At 38.1% G+C, this 23,728-nt stretch overlaps 1 protein-coding gene across 1 annotated transcript in view; it reads right to left on the bottom strand.

Moving 5' to 3' along the window:
- CDH2 (cadherin 2) overlaps positions 1-23,728 on the bottom strand; it is a 216,107-nt gene that overhangs the window by 38,310 nt on the left and 154,069 nt on the right. The window contains exons 3-10 of the mRNA XM_030876459.2: positions 22,975-23,201; positions 21,159-21,305; positions 19,258-19,413; positions 15,148-15,292; positions 12,285-12,457; positions 4,207-4,344; positions 3,343-3,528; positions 481-734 (exon numbers count right to left, since the gene is read on the bottom strand). Of these exons, the coding sequence (XP_030732319.1) occupies positions 481-734; positions 3,343-3,528; positions 4,207-4,344; positions 12,285-12,457; positions 15,148-15,292; positions 19,258-19,413; positions 21,159-21,305; positions 22,975-23,201 (1,426 nt within the window). The remainder of the gene's footprint in view (positions 1-480; positions 735-3,342; positions 3,529-4,206; positions 4,345-12,284; positions 12,458-15,147; positions 15,293-19,257; positions 19,414-21,158; positions 21,306-22,974; positions 23,202-23,728) is intronic.

Below are 23,728 nucleotides of genomic sequence, written 5' to 3'. Positions count from 1 at the left end.
GCTGAGGCTGGAAATCTTTACACATATGTTTTGGAAGTCCTATAACCACTGTACAGGTAAGGGATGAAGATAATTAGCTCTTATATCTTGGTGATGGCATGAGTTTTCTTTTCTTCCTGATGTGTGGGGAAGAGGTAAACGTTATAAGCTTCTGAGACTCCCCTATTTACTTACAGGAGAAACTTTATGTGATGGTTGGCATAAAAGCACAGGCTAAATTATTACTAAAGATTTTCAAAAAGGAAAGAGGACAGGAGAAAAGAGGCTGAAAACTTATTTCTTTAAATAATACATGAGTAGATCCATCTTATATTTCTGATATAAGACACGCATGGGTCCACTGAAGAAACTTCATCAAAGAATTAAAAATAATCTCGTAATAAGGAGTTTGCGTGCTAATGAAAATTTCTCACTCAGATGGTGAATAGATTTTGTGCACAGCATAGAACAGAACGTAAATTACAAAATGGCATTTGATACCTAATATTTTGCTGCATATATCGATCTGGGTCCTGAGCAGTGAACGTTGTTAACATGGTACCGGCGTGAAGACCTTCCTCTTGGCGAATGATCTTAGGATTTGGGGCAAAATAAGGGTTTTCATTCACATCAATAACTGTGACAGACACAGTTGCAGTTGACTGAGGTGGGTGCTGAATACCCTTGGCTAATGGCACTTGATTTTCTGCAGCGACAGTAAGGACATACATCCTATTTGTTTCAAAGTCGATTGGCTGGAAAAAGAAAAAAAAAATTTTTTTAAAGGAGAAACCGTATTTTTGCAGGAAATAAGAATATTTGCATTCTGCAGTTTATCCTTCTAGCAACTCCATTTCTAAAACATTAATTTTTCATTCACTACACCGTAGGTTCCTCTCAAATTTCTGGAAAATATGCATTAGCATGGCCATTGACTGAAACATTTATCTCAATTTAACCTACTTATATAAGATATTTATATATCTTGGGCATTTCACAGACTTCTGTTCACAAAATAATGCTTATTACTATTGCACGCTGTATTTATTTAGCTACATCTAACAACTGAGTTATTCTTAAGAACAGCACTGTTGACCAAAAATAAAAAAAAATACTAAATAATCTGGGATCAAGTGAGAACATGATGGTGTCGATTGTACTCTCAAACACTGGTACAAAGACCACTCCTCATCCAGGAAAGCTTTTACCAGTCTGTGGTCAACAAAGTGGACAAAAGTGGACAAAACAAAAACTGGAAAATGTGATTTTTTTTTTTCCTCATAAAGCTAAACTTACTCTATTTAAAAGTATCATTCATAATTTGAAGTATACATTTTAGACTACACACACATATACACCTTAAATAAACAGTAGTGTTTGTAGGTAGAAGGATTTTTATTTTTTCCTTAGTTAGCAAACTAAAAACTTTATTTTTTCTGGCTGTTTTCCAGAATAATTTTGGGGATTTTACTGGTCTGTACAAATCCCAAATCTAAGAATGCCACTCTAGATAAAGGCAATGAGCAAATAACCTTAATGTAAATATTAACTTCCAGAGTTCCACTGAATCCCATTGTCAACAGAAAAGTTACCAGGAGTCAAGGGACCAGACTGGACTTTCCCTCTTAATTTCCCTGACCATCTTCTAGCTGAGGTGCAGGTAAGCATTACTGTGCATAACAGTATGAAAAAAAGAGCTTGGAGAGCTCTCATGCCATCCTGGAGAGTCTAAGAAGGACCAAGGGCAGCAGCTACGAGGAAGCCACAATATTAGCACAGACCACACCAGTTTCTTCACCTAGACCACCTCCTCAACTCTTCAGAGTTTCTTCCCTCTCACTCTACAATCCCCAGTTCAACTTCCCTTTCTGAATTATTTTCAACAAGACGGCAAAGAAGCCAAGAAAGAAGACAATTCTTTTGAGTAAGCGCATTAGCTCCATGAAACATCCCTGACAACATTTACTTTTGCTAAGACCTTTAATGGGTATTAAGCTTATTTATCCCATAGAACAACATTGAGACTTAGGTACCAGTTATCTCCTCACTGTCTGTGTAAGAACCTGAGGCTTAAAAAACCTGCCATGTTGTCTCCACTACGAAGGGCAGAGCTGGGATTCGAAGACAGAGGGGTGGCACTGTCACTCACTATGCTGTGTTCAGAGAATTTCCCACTCCCACCTCAAGGGGGAGATTACCGTTCTACTCACGCACATATAACATTCTTGGCAAGGGAGCCCTTGGTATACCTTTCTCTGTAAGACCAACATTCAGGTTCCCTTACAAATCAAGAGTGTTGGGATGTGAGGCAAAGAAGCAGCTCTCTTCCCTGGATGGCTAAAAAGAGATGATCGCTTCAAAGAGCTCTTCCATCCGTTAGTACCATCTATTTTGTTACCCTTGAAGTTAACATCCCTTTTACTTCCGGCACTCAGCTTTATTTTTTTTTGACAATTAAGGATCAGAAGGACCAATTTCTTAAAGTCTTGAAAATAGCACTTAAAAACAGCAATGTAGGGACTTCCCTGGTGGCACAGTGGTTGACCTCCGCCTGCCAATGCAGGGGACGCGGGCTCGAGCCCTGGTCTGGGAAGATCCCACATGCCGCAGAGCAACTAAGCCCGTGCACAACTACTGAGCCTGTGCTCTAGAGCCCGCGAGCCACAACTGCTGGGGCCAGTGCGCCTGAAGCCCGTGCTCCACGATGGGGGACGCCACCGTAACAAGAAGCCCGTGCGCCATGGTAGGGAGTGGCCCCCGCTCACCGCAACTGGAGAAAGCCCACGTGCAGCAACAAAGACCCAACGCAGCCAAAATTAAATAAAAAATTTAAAAAAAAACAAAAGGCAATGCAAGCTAATACTTAAAAAAAAAGAAAAAAAACAGCAATGTAAATTCGAAACCTTTTAAGAGCATAGGCCCTCTCCTTGCCTACACTCACCCTGTATTATGTCTGTGATATTTTCTGGTTTGTTCCCTGAGCCAATACTCTAGTAGCAACCTGTAGACATAAGAATAGTACGTGTGGGGCATCCTTCTTAATAGCTATCAATTGGCCATCAAAAATCCATGATGTAACATATCACTAACATATCCATGGCACTGACAGCACTGTTGAGGGCTGTCCTGTCTTCACTGTTAAAACTCCCCGATGACTGAAACACAATCATATTCCAGGGATAAAGTGAGACTATCTATGTTGGCCTCGGCATAAGTGAAAAATAACAAACGTGACTCCTCCAAATACATTAACTCAGATTCAGAGATGTTCAGAAGAAAAAAGTCCTGAGATTCAATAACAAACTAAGGGGTGGCATCTATGGGTTGCTGCAGAGTGGCCATCAGAGAGACCATCGCACTTACTTTTACTACGGTGACTAAGCCGTCGTTACTGTTGGGGTCGGTCTGAATGGCAAAGCGTCCGGCGGGGTCCCCGCCGCTGATTCTGTAGACGGCGTTCCAGGCTGGCGTGTGGGGCTGATCCTTGTCTGTCACAGTTAGATTAGCAACTATGATCTCTACCCTGTTTTCAGGGACTTCGCCATAGAACTATAAGAAAAGACAAAGCTCAGTCAGAGGAGCGACAGGCACTGCTGAAGGACGGTGTGTCTTGATGACCACACTGCCCTGATGTTACCACCCCATTACATCTTTATTATCCACACGAAACGAGGAGATCAGTAATGCAGGTAATCACAGCATTTATGTTTGACTTTAAAAATACTATAACTTTTTTCGGCCCTCAAATTTTTTTTTTGAAATTATGTTACAGTTTCATTAATATTAAATTAGCGTCCTTCGGTGAGTATCTGGGTGGGGGGGGGAGTGGGCAGGAGTAAAGGACTTGTCTGAAGGAAATCATTTTACTCAAGAGATCATAATTATATGCTGACAAAGTAGCATCCATCAGTCACGTGGTTCGTGCAACTGAAGATATTTATAAATATTTTGTTATAACAGCATAAAGTCTCTTTAGGGCATTTCTTCCAGGCAGCATGTTTTAACAGCTTTATCAGTGGACTTGGAGAGAACGACAAAACAAATTACTTCGGTGCCTTATTTAAAACCCTGGTGTAAGTGACAGGAAACTTAGGGGTCAGTAGCCATTCTACAATGAGAAGAATGAAGCAAGTTCCAGCTCTGTTTTAACGCGTTTATTATTCATGACAAAACTTCTCAGTAATGGACCGCAGGCCTAGACTTCCGTGAGTGACAGTCTGTACTTACTGTCATGGCAGTAAACTCCGGAGGATTGTCGTTGACATCTGTCACCGTGATGACAGCCGTGGCTGTGTTTGAAAGGCCATATGTGGGATTGCCTTCCATGTCTGTAGCTTGAATTATTAACGTATACTGTTGCACTTTCTAAAAAGACATAAAGATAACAACTTAAAGGCAACGAATTCCTCAAGAAGACGTAACAGTTGTTCTGTAAACGGCTCTTGATTACACACGGAAAGCACAGCATTATTCACCCTGATTAACAGGACTCAAAACTTCCCAAGTGGAGTTTACTTTAACTTGTGAAGCACAGGTCTGGTCCTTGTCTAGAGAGATTCAACTATATGTTTTCGCCTCTACTGGCGGAAAGGAAAGCGTGGCAGATGTGTGAAATTCACTGCGAAGCTGAAACTTCCATCTGGTCTCAACCTTTCTTTTTCTTCTGAACTTCACAACATTGTCATCAAGCATTCAAGTCATGTGGTTTGTATTTACTTTCTCAGACGTTAATTTCTACTCGGTTTAGGATACTGAAAACAATAAAGAAACTTGAGAGAGAAGAAAGCATATATAATTCATAAAGTATATATGCTTTCCTTTTAATATCCTTAAAGATGTTCCTTCTATTATACCAAGGTTGATACAGTAATTTTCTCCAAATTTCCGTTAGTGTATACTATTTACAACTATAGAGGAGAGAGACATTGTTAAATGAAGTCAAAACCAGAATAAAGGGTGTCTATATCCTTCATTTTGTAACACAGTAGGTATTTAATAGTTGCATACTCAGTGGACTGCTATTTGGGCATAACACTCATTGGGTCCACAGACCTATAATGAATACGGATACATTTTCATATAGATGGTTAATATCAAATAGCATCACTGCTTTCAAATTCCAGACTGAAGTTTTTAAAGGGGAGCCATATTCAGCTGTAATGTGTCTCAGAGAAAAACCGTGAGATCGTCTGAAACGTCTACAGCACTAGTTGATGAAGTTCTGTATTAGGAAAACCTAAACAAAACAAATACCTGAAATCATTAGAAATCTCTGTGGAAACTGGCACAGATAAAAAACATAGATCATTGAAACATGTTAAAACATCCTGAACAACAGAACTCACTTCTTCATACAAAAATAAACAGTCACTGCAACGAGTAGTTTTCTCTAATTCTAAGTATAGCCAACATTATGAATGGCCACTCTTGAGGGATTTCTGGAGCTTAGAGAGAACAGACACAAATTGTAGCTCTTGCTTTAGCTGTTAGTGGCAAAGGCAAGGCAAAGAAAGGGGTAGGAGGGAAAGTCAAACCTCACACATTCAATTTTTAGTGTCTGTCCACCAAGACGCCAATCTCTAGCAGTTATTTCAGTTCCTTTTCCTTTGTCTTCCAAAAAAAACACCCACTTTTTTGATTGGGAAAAAAAAAAAGAAACAAAGGAATAGTGTTGGTTGAGCCATTTTAATTTTTCTTAACCCATAACCCCTCACCATAATGCTTACATAGGCTAAAATATTTCTCAATGATTTCCATTCCCAATCAAGAGTGTCATTTCGGCACAATGCTCTCACAGTTAACAAGAGAATTTTGTAGGGCATTCAATTCAGCCTCCCAGCTGAAAATCATGAAAAAGAAAAATTTGTTATGACTTTGAAATGCCATTTTTGTTGGCTGCTATTTGCAGAAACAGATGAACATTCTCAAAAAAGAAAAAAAATGGAATTTTTTACAGAAGATAAAAAGTGTACATAGGTATTATCTGGAGACATGGTTCTCTGTTAATGTCTACTTTACAGTGATCTTTAGAATTATATAAGCATAATATGTACAATTTTCCACTGAGCTGAAATATTGGGATCAGTAGCTAATACCTGAAATTTCCCATTGCTTCAAGCGAGTCTTCAGATATCTAAGTTACAAAAGAACATTGTTATTTCTAAAATGCGGTGCTTCTTCGAGTAAAGAAAAATATCAATTTGGTAGATAATATAATCTCCAATTTTAAGTGCCTGATTGGTAAAAATGCTTTTACATTTAGTAAGGAAGTCATCGCAGTCTATGTTTTAGACAACCAAACTATTTAGAGCTTCTTGCCTAATTTAGTCACTTGGCATCTGGTTCTGAATGACTGACATTTAGATTTCATAAGAATTTGACTTCCCACCCTCATAGTTTTGCATCTGATCAAGGGGGCTTTGCTTAAAAACATTTCCTTGCTTTCTGTTCTAGAAAGGACAAAGTCTCAACCCCTCTGCTTGCTGTCAATCCTTCCATGTCTGTGACTCACCTTTCCCACCAAAGCTCTCACCTTCCATTCACTGACCCCATACCTTGAGCTGTTTGTATTTATCTTCAAATGCCTATCGCATCCCTGCGCCACTGCATTTGGCATTTTCCTCTGCCTGAATCAGTGGTTCTTAACTGGAGCGATTTGGCCCTACATCTCCCCCAGGGGATATTTGTCAATAACCTGAGACATTCCTGGTTGTCACAACTGGGTAGTGCTACTGACGTCTAATGGGTAGAGACCACAGACGCTACTAAACACCTACGATGCACAGGACAGGCTCCCACAACAGAGACTTATCCTGTCCAAAATGTCAACAGAGCCGAGGTTGAGAAACCCTGGCCCAGAATACCCTTCCCCCTTTATCTGAGCCTAGCAAACACGAAGCTTAAAGTCGCCTCAGAGATGACTTCTGAAAGTCCTTGAGGAAGAGCTGTTTGCCTACTCAGGACACACCTCTATCACTGTTTCTAGTTTCTGAGGCTGTTATCAGTCCATCTGTCTGTCCTCCCCGGCTACATACACATATACCCACACCCCTCCCCCGGGTCACTGCTTTGCAGACCTTTAGGTCCCTGGCATATAGCGTAATGCCTGACACAGCATAAGCAAGGGACAAATGCTTTTGAATCTGTAGCTGGTGGGTGAATGTATGGGAAACCTCGGGCCTTGCATTATATTATAAAAATCACTTCAGGTTTGGGAAAAACCATCTCCTTATTTACATGGCTAGCTATCATTTATTCATTAAAACATATATACTGGGAGCATAAACTAGCTCACTGTTTCCCAAACCGCTAAACTGATTCATATACCATCTTCCCAATTCTGCTATATCCTCATATTTCTACACCATGAGTCACTTACTATTTATCTTGACGTGAACTCCCTTTTAAAAAACAATTTATTGTAAAAGTACTGTAAATGGAAAAGTAGCATCACTTGCCATAAATATAACTCTACAACTAAACACACTGCAATGCCTGTGCTCTGGCAGTCTCTACTTGATGGAGTAGCATCTAAAAGACTTGTGGTCTCTGGTTTTCCCTAGAGGCTTCCCTACGTGTATCAGTTAAAACCATTATACTTGTGTGCCACACTTTTGAAACTAGAGCCCTGAACCAGAGTGCTCTAAGTGAACGAAGAGGTGAGAACAGTCAGTCATCCATTTGGCACACAATTAATGAGTGTCTACTAGGTGCCAGGCAGTGTAGTGCTTACCTGGAGAAAATAATGAACAAAACCAGAGATGGCTTTGCTGCCATTAAGTGAAAGAGACAACTATGAAGGGGTCACAGGGCCAAATGTGCAATGCAACCATAGTGAGAGTAGGAAGAAGTGATGGGAGGAAGCTTTCATAGGGTGCCTTCAACTAGTCCTCCAAACCTGGAGGGAGGAATGAATGCAAGACGCATTTTGGGGGTAGACTGAGAGGAACTTGACGGCTAAATCAATCAGTGGATGGAAGGCAGGGCACAGGAAAGGGAGGTATAGACCATGATCTTGAGAAACTGGGGAGGTGGCACACTGATCACATGAAATAGGAAATTCCTCAGGAAGCACAGGTTTAAGGAGATGATAGGTTTGCTTTTGAAAAGATGCATTGAGTTCAAGGATGGACAAGTAAGTAATAATGTCTGAGAACTTGGGAGGGGGGTGCAGGTTCGTGACCCTGTTCAAATTCTTAAATGCAAAGCCCCAGTTCCCTCATCTGTGAAATGGGGCTGACAGTGCTATCTACCTTGTAAGTTTGTGGGCTAAAACATTTTTTTTGAATGGTTACTGTATACCGGGGCACTGTTCTAAGGGCCTTGATAATAAAAAAATAACATTTATTGCAAAGGAGCACTAACTATGAGCCACACTATACATTGTGTCTCATTTAGTCCTCAAAATAAACCTATAAGGCAGGTGGACTGTTTTCATCCCCATTTTACAGAGGAGGAAACCAAGGCTTAGGGAGCCAGGGAAGCTTTGCCCATTGACACCGAGTCATAAGCAGCTAAGAAAAGATTTGAATCCAGGTCTCTCTGAGTCCAGAGTCTGTACCATTAATTGTTGTGCTATATGAGTGCCCTCCAAGCAAGTGGGAATACAGGCATGGCCTGAGTGAATCCTGAGTGGGGGAAGGAGGTGGAAAGCCAGATTCCAAGGAGACCAGGAAAAGGGAGGGGTGAGAGGTGAGTATGGGCTGCCCTTCTTAGGAGTCTGCTGTTGACAAGAAGAAAATCGAGTAACTTGAACTTTTCTTCCAGGTTCCTGTTCAAGGTGAAAAGAGGAGCACATGGACCTCAGTGAATACCGGGAGCTGGCAGGCAGGTATGTTGTCCACGTAACACGGTCTCCGTGTATCTGGAGGAACACACGCCGCTGTGTGTGCCCTGGGGAGGGGCTGAGGACCCGGCTCTTGGAGAGCGAGCATTAGCCTGCTCTATAGAGAGATGGGACAGAAATCTTCAGGCAGGGGAAACAAAAGACAGAGAAGAATAGAATAAGTTCAGATCTGTACAAGGACTGACATGTGGCTGTATGGGCGGAGGGCATCAGTGGCTCCTTAGCAGGACGTAAGGAATTCTAGGAGCTTGGACTAAAGAAGGCTTTGGGACCAGTGTGCTAGAGGGTCTGGAGCGCCACGTTAAAGAGCTCTGACTTCATGCTGTGGGTTGTGGATTATGAAGGAACCAGTGGGGTTTGTAGGAGGGAACCTGCAGAGGAGGGAAGACCAAGACCACAGGAAACAGGAAAACATTCCTTCAGGAGAGAACACAGAATCGAGGGCACGAGTAAACATATTATTGGGCGTGGAAAACAGGAAGCATAATTCTTTCTTCATCATGAGAAAAATTATGATGAAGAGTCAAAGTGATGGTGATCGTAACTGGATGCTGGGAATGGATTTACGATGGCAGCAGGGAAAATGAGAGTTAGTATGTATTGGACACTATTCTGAATGCTTTCTGCCTCGCGTTACATCATCCTTACAACCGTCCCATGGAGTAGATGTAATATTATCACCCCCATTTACAGACGGGGGAGCTGAGGTTTCAGGTTAATACACTGAAGGTCAAATAGCCCATCACAGGCAAAGCCAGAATGATTCAAACCTAGTGAAGCAGAGGGTAACTCATCAGTAGTCCTGACCGAAAAGGGCAGGAGATGGACATATAAAAGCTGGAGCAAAGAAGAAAATGCCAGGAATGGGTACCACCAAATCAGGCAACAAGAAGTCAGGTGGATAAACAACAAGGTCCTACTGTATAGTACAGGGAACTATATTCAATATCCTGTAATCAACCATGATGGAAAAGAACATGAAAAAGAATATTTTATAAAACTGATAAAAAGGATATATGTAAAACGGAATCACTTTGCAGTACAGCAGAAATTAACATAACATTGTAAATCAACTATACTTCAATAAAATAAATTTTAAAAAATGTATTTGGAAACCCCCCAAAAAAAAGAAATCAGGTGGAGATTAAAAAATTGAAGACTGGCAAGTATGGTGGGTACAGCTTTAGGCCTGGAAAAACCCCAAGAATTGGAATTTTTTTTTAAACGTGGAGATGAAAGGTAAATAAAAAGCTGAATCTCAGTAAGCATTTCAGTGATTAGGAATCACTTAAAGGTGTCATCCATCCTGGGAGGATGACAACGGAAATGACTCAACATAAAGAAAACTGTGAATTCTAATTGAAATAAGAGCATCTCCAGCCAGCACGGAGGCCCGGAGATGTCAGAATAAGGTACCCCGCGGCCTCAGGCAGAATTACCATAAACCACCCAAGACAGACGTTTTCCCCATGTTAAATGAATTTTAGGAAAGGAAGGTTTTCTGTAATTTTCCCTAGTAACTCGTTGTTGTGTTTAATAATTTCACTGTTAAGGAGCAATTTCTCATACTGTATCTAACCCGTGATTCACTGGCTTTGAATTCACCTCCACATTCATTTCATCGGGTCGTGGATAGCTGCTTCCGTTCACCGCAAGACATCCTTACCCAAAGTACAGCCTGACTTCCGACTTTCACCCTCTAAACTAAATACAGTCTCTTTGATTTTTAAATACAGTTGGTTTGCTTTGGCAAAACTATCTTTCATTCTCTATGCCTCTTGCTTTTCATAAAACAGTGAGGCTAAATGTGAATATTACCGTATGAAAACAAGATGAAGCCCCATTTCTGTATCTCACAATGAGAGTGTGAAATGAAAGAGAAATATGAGCTTTGGGAGATGAGCTGTACCAACTTAGTATGTGAGCAGCCTGGCACTCAAGAGACAATATTAAAAAATATAACATATTCTCATATAAAATATAGCATTCATGCTGAATTTACTGACATTTAAGAATAGTATTTCATACAGTAATGGAAGAGGTGTAAAGACATACATGTTCCAAATATCACTGAACTAAAGGTACTACTGCAAAAACTAAATTTCAACCATCTCTGGTGCAAAACATTCCTAGAGGAAGAATTGTTGACACGTGGGAATTAATAAGCACAATGTAATAGCCATACATCTAACTCCTAAGTAAGGTCTCAGCTCAGTTGTGAATTAAGTAATCTTGATTGGCTCATATTACTTTATTAAAGTGTTGCTAGCACTATCTTGCGTATATAATGAATTGCAATAGTAATGTTTTCTTCAATCCAATTCGAGTGGATGCTACTTACTAAGGCAAATAAAGCGTCATAAAAACCAACTCCTAAAATCCTTGTCAATAATATTTAGTATGGTAGGTCTAATGGTTGGTTCCTTTTGACACACATAATATGAGGTCTTATCACTACAAAAGCTGGCTCAGCCAGAAATCTACAAGCACGGATCTCTATGAGTTGGCACCTGGATAATTCACTCACACAGTGATCACCAGTGGTCACTAATGACCTTGAGAATCTCTAAGGAAATGGTCAGAACAGAATAGAGAAAGGGTGTAAAAAATTTGTGAGGGCTAGAGTTTTCAGGAAAGGATATAAGCAGGGCTTGAATGGCAGCATGAAGAATTGGAAGGTTCAAGATCAAGAAAAATGGGCAAGACATTCCTGGCAGAAGGAATCACGTGAACAAAACACAGCAGGGTGCCGGAGCATGATGGGCTCAGGTCTGTCACAGCGAGATGACCCATCTGGAATGACTCAAATACCTATTCCCTCTCAGCCTGTGATACTACATAATAGTTCAATACTGTCAAGATTTTATGCCTTTGCAACAAAATATTAGGCCAGAAATGTGTTTCTCTGAATTTAGAACTTTAAAGGCTTGTCAGCAGAATGAATGCCATTCTTGGTGTTCAAACCTGTTAAATAAGTTAATCTTATTTAAAGTTAAAGGGAAGGAGATCATCTCTTCTGCACTAAATCAGGAGGCCACAAAAATACTCATCATACATGTTATCTGTAGCCTCTTAGAAATACGAACGTTAAAAATTATCCTAAATTTATGTATACTTTATTTGGGCATGATTTTTCACTTAATTCCTCACCAAAACCTTTGAATGTGAGGGAAAACAGAAAAATGCCAAGAACTGTAAAAACGAGATGCCAGAGGGTTATTGGCATAACTTAGTCAATGATCACATTAAATATTACATGGACCAGCAAAGATTTATCCAGTATACCTAGATCATCTGACCAACTTGAAGTTCTGTAGAAAGCAGTACAATAGATTTCTTCGTGACCGTGAGCATTGTGAATCATCTTGTGGAGTCGTTATTACCTGGAGACGAACTGTATGTGACCCTGTGCACTTTTAAGATTACAAACAAATTCAAATACAGATGTCGGTTGGCTTACCTCTCTGTCTAGTCCAGCTGCCACTGTGATGATGTCCCCAGTCTCGTTGTTGATTGTAAACATGTTGGGCGAAGGGCTGCTTGGTGCCTGGGACAGGATTCTGTACCTCAGCATCCCATTGAGGGCATTTGGATCGTCAGCATCAATTGCAGTGACCGTCATCACATATGTTCCTAGACACAGCAGACATGGACAATGAATGGTCACACTTCATGTCAGCGTCTCCCAAACGGAAGGTATATTTACCTTCTCCATCAATCTTCATTCCACTTTTTCAAAGCAACATGTAATCATTTCGACTTGGTTAAAAACACTACTGATAAGAACAGGACTCAATTCAAAAAATACTGAACATGGTTGTGATGCTTGAAAGGAAAATAATTTTTTTTTAAATTTACATCTATAAAGACTCAATGTTTCCATATACTTAGAAGACAAATTCACTGTATGATTCAAAGAAAGAACCCCTTTAGACCTTCACTGATATAAAATGCAAATAATAAGTAACATAGATGCCATCTGAAACTTCTTTTATGGCCACCAATGCCTTCCCTCTGCCGTATTTTTTCCGTTATGCAGCAACATCTAAAATGACATGCTGGGCATGATTCTCCCCAATGCCTAAGTCACTCTCTGAAAGTAAGCCAGCTGCGTAAGGACCCACACTCCATTTACTGAGGTCGTGAGGAATCATTCCATGCATGACTGTTTTGGTACATTGAATATAGGGAGTTTTGCATTGTGGTTCATTATTTCCTAGGAGATTAAAAGAACATTGTAACAAACTCAGGGACTTCAATTTACTAGATATTGTGGAAAGGAAGTCTACAAAGCACCAGGATCAAATAAATTCCAACTAGCTAGACAAACTGTGCAACTGAGAAGTAAAGAGAAAAGTAGTTACTATTAAAGATGGTTTGTTCTTTGTGATCTTTATAAGAACTGGATTATAAAATGTTCCATCTCCAGTCTACCATCTTTGTAAGTACCCTATGGTCAGTTCTAGTTTAGAGCCTTTACCATTGCTGTTCCCTCCACAGGGTACATTTTTTTGCCCCAGAATTAACGAAGGCTTGTTCACATAATTCAAATCTCTTTTCAGAGCTTGTCCCTCTAAACAAGACACGCTATTTGATGATGTGCCAACTTTATTCTTTTTCCCAAAATTTTACTGCACATTTACTTGCTTGTTTGCCTTTTACATTTCTCCTCTACTAGATTTCAAGCTCCAACAGGGCACAACTAACTTGTCACTGCTGTATCCACAGTGCCAGAACACTGCCTGGCACACAGCATGTGCTCTATAAACATTTGTTGAATGAATGAATTGTTGAAACAAACAAAAAAAATGTTTTGGAATCTTGAACCAAATACTGCTTACAATATTGCATCTTAGTCTAACTCAAGATTCATGACATTATCAAACCTTGCCTAGAAGGATGTTTTCAAACTTACACTGCAGGAAATCGACTCACGAAATGTCTTTATGTCTCCTGGTCGCTGAGAGTCATTTATTTATGGGAGGGATTTATGGCAATTCATGGTCAGATGCGTAATAAATATATCTGTAATGGTTTATTTTTGACAAGTTTTATGAAACAATACTTTTGATACAATTAGAAATAATAGAGGAAAAAAGAGAATGAATGATTTTAAAAGACCGAAAACCTTCCCCAGGCAAAAAAGCACAACGTTTATTTATCCTTAGAATATATGTAAAAGCCTTGTGTTTTAGTAAGGATATGTTTAACATTTTTTGATTTTTTTTTTTCCTGTATTTTAAAATACTGACGAATGCGACTCTGAAATGTGACTCAGAGCCACAGATGGTTGAACTTCCGGCACAGGCCCTGTCTTCCCACCCAGCTGCCTGCACACCCCACTCTTCTGAGGATACAGACAAGTGTATTTGGACCAGGAAAAGTGCCAGTTTAAGGCATAGTTGGCTATATCTATAAATTGGCTTATGCAAATCCCGTATAGATGACGAAGGAAACGCATAGCGTAAGCTGAAATGTCGAGGCTTTCTTACATACAAAATATTAAACTATAATTAATTAAGTCTCTCTAAATACCCAAACATCTCAGGAAAGCTGGCAAAATGTTTCCTTTTACCACCTCTATCCCAACTGATTTTCTTGTCCACAAGTTTTCCAAACTCAAGAGACCTTTCTGGCCTTGGTATTCCACTGTGACTGAAGTTTACGGGGTTTTCAGTACAGAAATCTAAAATCTTGGTCAAATATCACTTCACAATGGCGAGAGGCTTTCTGGTAGCTGCTCTTTCTAGGCTAGGTCACTTTCCATGACACTAGGTTAAATGCAAGGGCTGCAGAAGACATTAGGGTCACCCTGAAAGGAAGTATCTTGTGTAGCTAGAGAATCTCAGCTGTCACCAAGCCCCCTCTCTGCTTTTGGTTTTGCCCCACTGCCTGGTCCTAGGAACGCCACGTGTTTTAAGACACTCCAGTTGTTTTAGGTGCTGCTACGACTCATAAGATAAAATCTACACTTTACAAACAGAAAGACCCTGGTCTTCCAGCGTTCACTTTCTAGCTCTATGGCCTTTATCAACCATAGCAGCATCAAAGGATTGCATAGATTTTACAGTCTAGTGTCAGATACTGTAGCATATATTTTTTCAAAAGTGGAAAAAGTTATTGTAGGCCGTAGAGGGGTATTTTTCTGTTTTCTCTCTTCAGTCTGTTTTTCCCTAAGTTACCTTCCTTTTTGCCTAAAAGCAGCATGAATGAAAGAAAATGACACAAAAGGCTCACGTGATTTCTCCTTATCCTGCTTATATACGTGTTGGATTACATTGCATTTCCTCAAGCAATCTCCAAATTATGATCTTTGAACTTACCAGGCTTTGATCCCTCAGGAACCGTCCCATTCCAAACCTGGTGTAAGAACTCGGGTCTGTTATCATTCATGTCAATAACATTGATGACAATGTCAATCGGGTTCTCCACTTGGTTTCCATTAATATCCACTGCATGCGCCCTCAACTGCAAGAGTAATTAGAAAATAAAACAATTTAACAGATTTAGGTCTCGAGTGAGAAGATAAAAGACAACATACCCATGCTACCAAAACAGCACAGATGGACTGAAAACCAAAAGCTATTCGTCCCATCAAAAAAAAAAAAAAGGAATTCCCTGGTGGTCCAGTGGTTAGGGCTCCGAGCTTTCACTGGCGAGGGCACGGGTTTGATCCCTAGTTGGGGAACTAAGGTCCCACAAGCAGCGTGGTATGGCCAAAGGGGGAAAAAAAAGCTATTTGTCCCATCAAAATTTAAGTTAGCCAAACTCTATATAATTAGGGGAGATAGAGTAGCAAAAGGTCACCACTTGCTATCTGCTAGGCACCCTGCTCAGAGCTCTAGGGATTTTACTTCGTTTAATATATATACAAAAGAGTGAGGTAGAAACAAATCCACATTTGAAGGTAAGGAAATTGAGCTTCAGAAAAGCTAAGTAACTTTACTCTGTTTACTGACAGAGCCCCTGTCCAAAGCCAGTTCTGTCCAGCTCCCAAATCCTTTTGCTAAGTCCGTACAAGAGTCAGGGTAATTAAAAATGTGGTACTGGCCTAGAATAGTCATAGAGAACAAGAGAAAAGGAGAGAATCTAGAAAGAATTAGGTGTGTACAAGGAATTTTGACTCTTTTTTAATTGTAAAAGTCACTCACTCATAAATATTAAAAGTACATAAGGCAGTTGTTACTCTCCCAAGGTTGAGTTCTCAGTATTATAGGTACTTTTCTAGAAATTTTATCTTTTTCTTCCTTTTTAAACAAATATAATCACTCAGCTACTCTTGGCAAAATATCTTCAAAATCTTTTCATGCGGAACATAGAAAACCATTTCAATCTTTTCAAAAGCTATGTACTGTTCACTGAATTGTTTCTTTAAAAGAGAATGCTTCTATGATTTTCCTGTTAAGTATGATGCTGCCTGCTGATTTCTGTCGGATATGCTTTATCAACCTAAAAAATCACCAACATATCCTTTTTTTATTTAGAGGTTAACACATGAAACAATGTAAATTTCATTACACTGGCCTTTTCAACACCTACAGAAAGAATTCCTTTTTCCCTTGACTTATTTAATACATTGATGGTATTAAATAATAATAATACTCTTATTACATTAAGAGATTCTTAATAATGAACTATCCCGGCCATTCTATAATTAATTCTATTTTGTTACGGATATTGCTCATTTATGTGCAAGTACTGAGAATCTGGAGATCAAGAATTCACCCCGAAATTGACCTGAAAATATTTATTTCCTGAGTTTTAACCACAGAAGTTCAGATAGTGAGAATTCGTACAGAAGAGATATTTAGAATTTTTGATAGTGATATTATTTATATTCATAAATTAGAAACTAGTCTAATTAAGGACTGGTCTATTGTGTGCTGCCTTTATTAAGTTTTCTTATAAATGTGATGTTTTTGTGAAAGGCTTGCAAGGTTTACTTCTTTCTTCATGTTTTAGAACAATATAAAAAGCATTCGAATTACATGTTCCTTAAGGATTTTAGAAGAATTGGTTGATAGAACAATCAAGGCCTTTGGGAGGAGGGAGTTGAGTGAGACTTCGGATTTAAAACATTTTTAGTTTTTTATATGCTTATTTGCCTGTTTATATCTAGGGGAGTCTTGCTCTACCACATATCAATATTTTAATAATTTTCAAAACTTCAATAATCTTAAAAGTTTGTACAAGTGCAAAAAATTCAACAAATATATTAATGAGAAAAATAAGAGTCTAAAAACAAACACATGCACAGGTGGAGTAAAAAGTATGGAATGACATGCTAAATCAATGGAAATACTAATTCAATATATGGTGTTGCGATAATTGCGCTGGCCGTAAAGGAAAAGCAAAGTGGATCTATATCCCTTTCTTCTAAACTCCACAGAGGTTGAACATTTAGAGGCAAAAATAAATAAATAAATAAAACAGATAAAATGGAGGAGATTAGCATCTTGGAGAGGGAAAAACCTTTATCAACATCTCTGGAAAGCCAGAATGCCTGATAAAATTAAAACAACAACAACAAACATCACCATGTAAAAACTATAAGTTATAATAAGGTAAAAACTATAAACAAAGTTTAAAAATAAACAACAAATGGGGAAATATATGACAAACCATGTATTGACAACGCTGGTAGATAAAAGGTTCTTAAGAGTACAGAAAAAGATAAACAACCCCCTGCCCAAATTCAACATAAGACAGGAGTAAGCATATCATGATATTCAACATATGCAACTTAAAACGTCAAGATAATTCTTTTACCAATAGTACTGGCAATAAATAAATAATGCCTGGAATTGATAATGGAGTGGAAAGTATCTACTATATAGTGGGAAGGTAGTGCAACACAATACAACTATTCTAGAGAACAATTTCACTATATTTACCAAAATAATTCCAATTTTAGGAAATTTTTCCAAGGATATAATGCGAAAATGTACAGAGAGATGTTCATTGTCACATTATTTATACAGTAGTTGTAAAATACAACTGAAAGAACTAAATTACCCAAATATCTACCAGTAGGTAATTACTTAAAATTACTTTAGAGCAATCAAAAATGATGATATAAATAAACACTGATTTACTGACATGGAAAGATGCTAAATCTTATGATTGCTAAGTGACAAAAGCTGGTTTCAGAGAATGATCCCAACTTCAAAACAATACATTTATGACTCTATGCACAGAGAAATATCTTACAGAATATCACCAAAGTTAGGGAAAAAAAAAAAAAAGAAAATGGTTAGTTTTATGTACTGGGATTTCAAATTCTTTTCACTTTCTTATTAATACTGTATTATTTGAAAAATTTCATTTCTGTATTATTTGAAGTTTTTACAATGTGCCAATATTCTTTTCTAAGAGAAAATGATACTTTCATTAAAAGTTTTAGTAATTCCTATAGAAACTGGAGAAGTAATAAAGATCAACTTAGGTTTCTATATTAAATGCATGAAAAAATTGTTGAAATCTTGTTCCAGAAAAATGTGCAAGCATGACTAGAAAAAAATGAAAGAAAAATGCTTTCTGGAATTTAGACTTTAATATTAGGTAATTCTTGAGTTTTAAAATACTCATTACAAAATTATTTTTAAATCAGTTTCAAACAAATACGTATATTAAAAAATATGAACATATAACTATATACAAAAGCTGTTATAACTTAATAGGAAAATGAATAAAATAGAAAAATAACACAAAAATTTGCATAAGAAATATAACTAGATAATATACCTAAGAAAAGATTGTTCAGACTGGCAGATTGATGAAACCAAGTATTGGCAGGGTTATGTGGAAAAGGGAAATCTTAATTCCCAATAGGCAGACCAAAACGGCACATCTTTCTGGAGTTAATATGACCAACAAATAACAAAACAAAAATGTGCTATCCATTTACTACGACTCTAATGGTAATCATAATACCAGCAGGAACAGATAAAATGACAAACATAAATGTATATTAATAAGAAACTGCTATTAAAATGATAGTTTACGTATTCAACGAATACTATACAGCCATTAAAAATGTTGTGGTCTTTATATAATTTATATGAAACAGTATTGACCCCTTTCATGTAAATTTGTTCTTATAAATTCTTAGCCACGTATCTGAAGGCAAGTATCAGCATGTAAACAGTAATATGATTTTAAGCAGTTTTAGTTTCTTCTTGGCATTGTTTGTTTTTTACCATGAGCATTCATCAATTTTATGAAAACTGTAAGTTATAGTAAGGTAAAAACTATAAACAAATAAATAAACAATAAGTAAACTTATTAAAAATAAACTGAGAAGGCTACAAGTACATTTCTGGTGTTAGAATCAGGATCAAAGCTTTAAGACTGACGTGAGAGGCAAATGTTAAACCCTGCACATATTTGGAAGAGTATTAATACAGAGAATTATCAGCTGGCTGAAATCTTACATGAAACCGGGCTATGAGCTCGCGATCCAGAGGCTTGGTCACTGACAGCTGACCTGAGATGGGGTTGATAATGAAGATACCAGTTGGAGGCTGGTCGGCTCCCGGCCCAGTTACGCTGTACCGCAGAGAGAGGTTTTTATCTCTATCGGACCTGATCTGAGGGTCAAGAAGACAATCACATTAAACAAGGGACTAAATAAGCTCATTATCAGAGACAGGGCATGCCACACCTCACGGTCTCTTCCAGTTACAAACGTATACCATCTCTTCCCAGAAAACCCTTGAAACTCTGCCTGTCCAGTCCCTTTTCCTTGCTGCTGGGTGATGGGCTTCAAAACGAGATGTCACCTATCACCAGAAGGACTGGGGGCAATGTTAACATCTAAAAGAACACACACTAGGAGTAGTGCAAAAGTCAAAATTAAGGAGCATCAGTTTTTAAACAGAATCAAAGTCTCTCCTGGGAATCTGGAGGTTAGAATATTTAACCCTGTAACAGGTGTCCAATTTAATGAAGATAGAAATTGTTTACTTTTTGCACAAGTTAGGATAAGAAATAATTGTCTCACCATAGTGTGAAAGAGCCTCACATGGGAACTCTAAGATTATGGTTGAGCCCGGAAGTGAGATTCCTGTACTTGCATCGTGCTGATGTTTTTCACTGCAACCAAAGCTTCCCATGTTATTTTAAGGTGGCACCTAATACCCCAAAATCTTTATTAATAACAAAGCAAGCAAGAAATGATTTTATAATATATCTCTATTACTCTTAAAAATTACACCCATTATAGGCTCACTGCCTTCTCCTCCAAATACAACAATTCCTGGAAAAATAAGTTTATTTTTATGAGTGGTCATAGGAACAGGTTATAAAAAGGGAGGAAGGAGAACAGTACAGAGAAAGGGCCAGCTGAGCAATACTGCCTTTTGGAGGTGATGATACAAGATATTTGTGTATTAGGTAGATATCTTTAATCCAGTAACAGAATCCAGTTTTTGTTTTGTTTTGTTTTTTTAGCTAAGGCAAAATTCTTTTCTCATTCTCCATTAAAGTAGAAACACAGAAAACACCTCGATTGGGGGGCTACGTCTTTCATTGTTAAACTGAATTATAATGCTCATTACCATAGACTATACAACACAAATAAATGACTTATTAAAAAATACAGCTTTCTGTATGTATCTGTTGGAATGTTAAATTAATCCTATACAGAAACATTTACTTTCTACTAGATGGGAATACAATGACTTTGTCTTATTTTCTTTTTGTAATAAATAAAAGGTTGCTCATTTTACTAAACGTGTAGAGATATCCGTCATTTTGTTCTCTGGGTCTGATGGTATGCATTTAGAGTAAATGGAGAAAAATCTCACTCTTCAGCTCTGAAAGCCTATGTTTTTGCACAGCCCCAGGGAGTCTGTTAATGGTATCAGAGGTCATTTTTTATTTCTTTAGAAAACTCTCAAACGCACTTGGTACTGGCATTTTTAGCAATGATTGCCCCTTTATTTTTTCTTTGGCCCAAAAGCTATTTGTAGAGGGCAAAGATCATCACGGGGAGTGCAGATTTCAGACAGGGAAGCTAAGGTGTGTGGGAAAGGGTACGGTGTGGGTGTGAAGCATGTTGGAGCTAAGGCGTATGTATTCAGACACTGAACAAACTTTATCATCCATGAAATATAGGACTGACCCACAGAGTGCTCTATCTATAAATAATCTGAGGTAATGAAAAAATGGAGAAGAGACTGTTTATAACACTACAGACATTTCATCACTACAAAGCAAAATATGTTTTAGTACATACATGTTGTAAACTCTACCTTGTGAAAAAAGAGACAAAAGCACTTCTAACATACACTTGACACATGCCATGGAGATCAATGAAATTGTGCCACCCTACCCTGACAAGTTCTTGAGGAAAAGGCCCTCTGGAGTTTTCTGGCAAGTTGATTGGAGGGATAACCCAGTCTCTCTTCTGCCTTTGTAGGTAGCCATTGTGCTTAGTCAATTGTCTTGGGAATACTATTTCTTCAATTTCTCGTGATTCCTTTGCATTAAAATACAAGAAGACATTCCTGAGTACTAGGAAAACATTTTCTGAAAGTACATCAATATCAATGGATACCTGTAAGCGTAGGAATCACAGTTTATTATGAACAAGAAAACAGGTCTGGAGGCCCTCTCCTCATCCCCCTATTAAAATAATAGAAAACACCGTAAAATTGTGGGTGACAGTGTTCACTGAAAAATTGAATTCCAAAAAATTTATTATGTGGCACAGCTGTGTAAACTATTTGCGGTTTCTATAAGCCATCTTAGATAGCAGTTAATACTGAGCAAAGTTTAATAGTGCCCTTTTATACATTTCTCATTAGTTTAAACCATAGTTCAGGTAATGTGCTACTGTGTACGTTAAATTTAGATCTTGATGTGCTAAAATATAATTTGGATTTCAAAAGAAGTTTAATACATACTGCTAAGGAACGTCTCAAATATTTATGACCCTATTAAATCCCACAGAATTAATGCTGTACTTATTCTAAACCTATGTCAGTCGTGATGGATGCTGGAGATGACCCACTTTGCACATGGGGTATTAATCTCTGCTGGGTGTCAACATTTTCTTCTGTTTCTCCCTATGTCTGTAGACATTTTAGCCATTAGCCCTTGCTGCTTCAATGCAAAGATCCAAGCTAGTTTGCTGGAACACAGCGAATCATCAACAACAACCAAAGCATCTTTTCACTCAGTTACCAGTTCCTTACTTTATAGTACCCAAATGACATGATTTCCCCTAACAGTTAATAGATTAACAAATTACATGTCACATAATGAAAGTCCAACATGGGTATAAGAGAAAAAATATCTTTTTCTCTAAATTTATTCATATTTGATTATGGCTGTGTAGATCACATTTACAATGAAATACCAGAAAAGAATGTGTGTATTCTTATCTCTCACAGTACAATAAATATACAAAATGTAAAAGTCATAAAATCATGGACTTGAGATTATATTAATCAACTCAAAGGACTAGAATATTCAGAACTAATAATGTTATCATAACTTTACTGAAGAAGTTAACGTTTCTATTTAAAATTCTTAAAATAATGCCTTACACAAAATAAGTGCTCAATAAATATTGAACTGAATTGAACTTTACTCTGTTAGAAATGTATCTTATTTATTTTATCTTGGCTTATAGCAGCTTCCACCAGAGGGAGTATATTATTCCTAAAAGTCATGTCGGTAGTATAAATAATTCATACTCCTCAATTTAATTATTAAGAGACAAGACAAAAACCCAGTACTCCTTGACAGAAATTCTTTCCTTCTACTACTATAAATCTGTATTTCCCATCTAATAAATTTGGCTGGTGACATCTTACAAACAATTGTTTATTTTGTGGTTAAATTTAACACCTTATCAAGTTTCTAAGAAATTTAAAACAAACAACTACTTCTAATTTAAATTAAGTTATAAATCTCAAAGTATAAACAAACCTTTCAAATACAGTTTAGGATTGCTGATAATATATTTTGTCTAAGCATCTTATAAGGTTAAAAACAGCAAAATACTATTGTAGCAAATGAAGCTGATACAAAGTCAAATATTGGCCACCCATTAATGTGATGCAAAGTATGTATTTAGTTCAAACTGCACATTTCTGATCTGCAAACATAACTCCATCCAAAGCCATACTTGGATACTCTACCTTCACTGAATCCTCAGATAAGGTTGGTTTGAGGCTCAATTTTACTGCCACTTGCCACTTTTCCTGAGTCTCTTTGTCTTGAGCATATATCAGGAACTTTGAGTGCTCAGAGGAGAGGGGAAAGCTTCTCACGGCATACACCATGCCATCTGCATCCACCTTAAAATCTGCTGGTTCGCTGCTTTCATACTGTACTTTTCTTTTCCCATTGCAGTTGCTAAACTTCACTGCAGAAGATAATAAATACGTAAGACTAATTATACCACAAAGGCAAAAAAAACTATTCATCTAATGCTATATCCTGATTAGGTTAAAAATAAAACGTAGCATCATGAAACACAAAAATTTTATTTTATTTTATTTTTTGCGGTACGCGGGCCTCTCCCTGTTGTGGCCTCTCCCGTTGCGGAGCACAGGCTCCGGACGTGCAGGCTCAGCGGCCATGGCTCACAGGCCCAGCCGCTCCACGGCATGTGGGATCTTCCCGGACCGGGGCACGAACCCGCGTCCCCTGCATCAGCAGGCGGACTCTCAACCACTGCGCCACCAGGGAAGCCCCCAAAATTTTATTTTTACATTATTAAATTTTCATTAAAAATTTTTTTAAAAGTTACACCACTCCATTTACAGTTATTCCAAATATTAGCTATATTCCCCATGTTGTACAGGACATCTCTATAGTCTATGTTACACTCAATCATTTGTGACTCCCACCCTCACCCCTGTATTGCCCCTCCCCGCTTCCCCCCACTGG

The sequence above is a fragment of the Globicephala melas genome, chromosome 13 (assembly GCF_963455315.2).
Source record: "Globicephala melas chromosome 13, mGloMel1.2, whole genome shotgun sequence".
In the NCBI taxonomy this organism is placed as follows: Eukaryota; Metazoa; Chordata; class Mammalia; order Artiodactyla; family Delphinidae; genus Globicephala; species Globicephala melas.
This window is presented reverse-complemented; position numbering and strand designations above follow the sequence as displayed.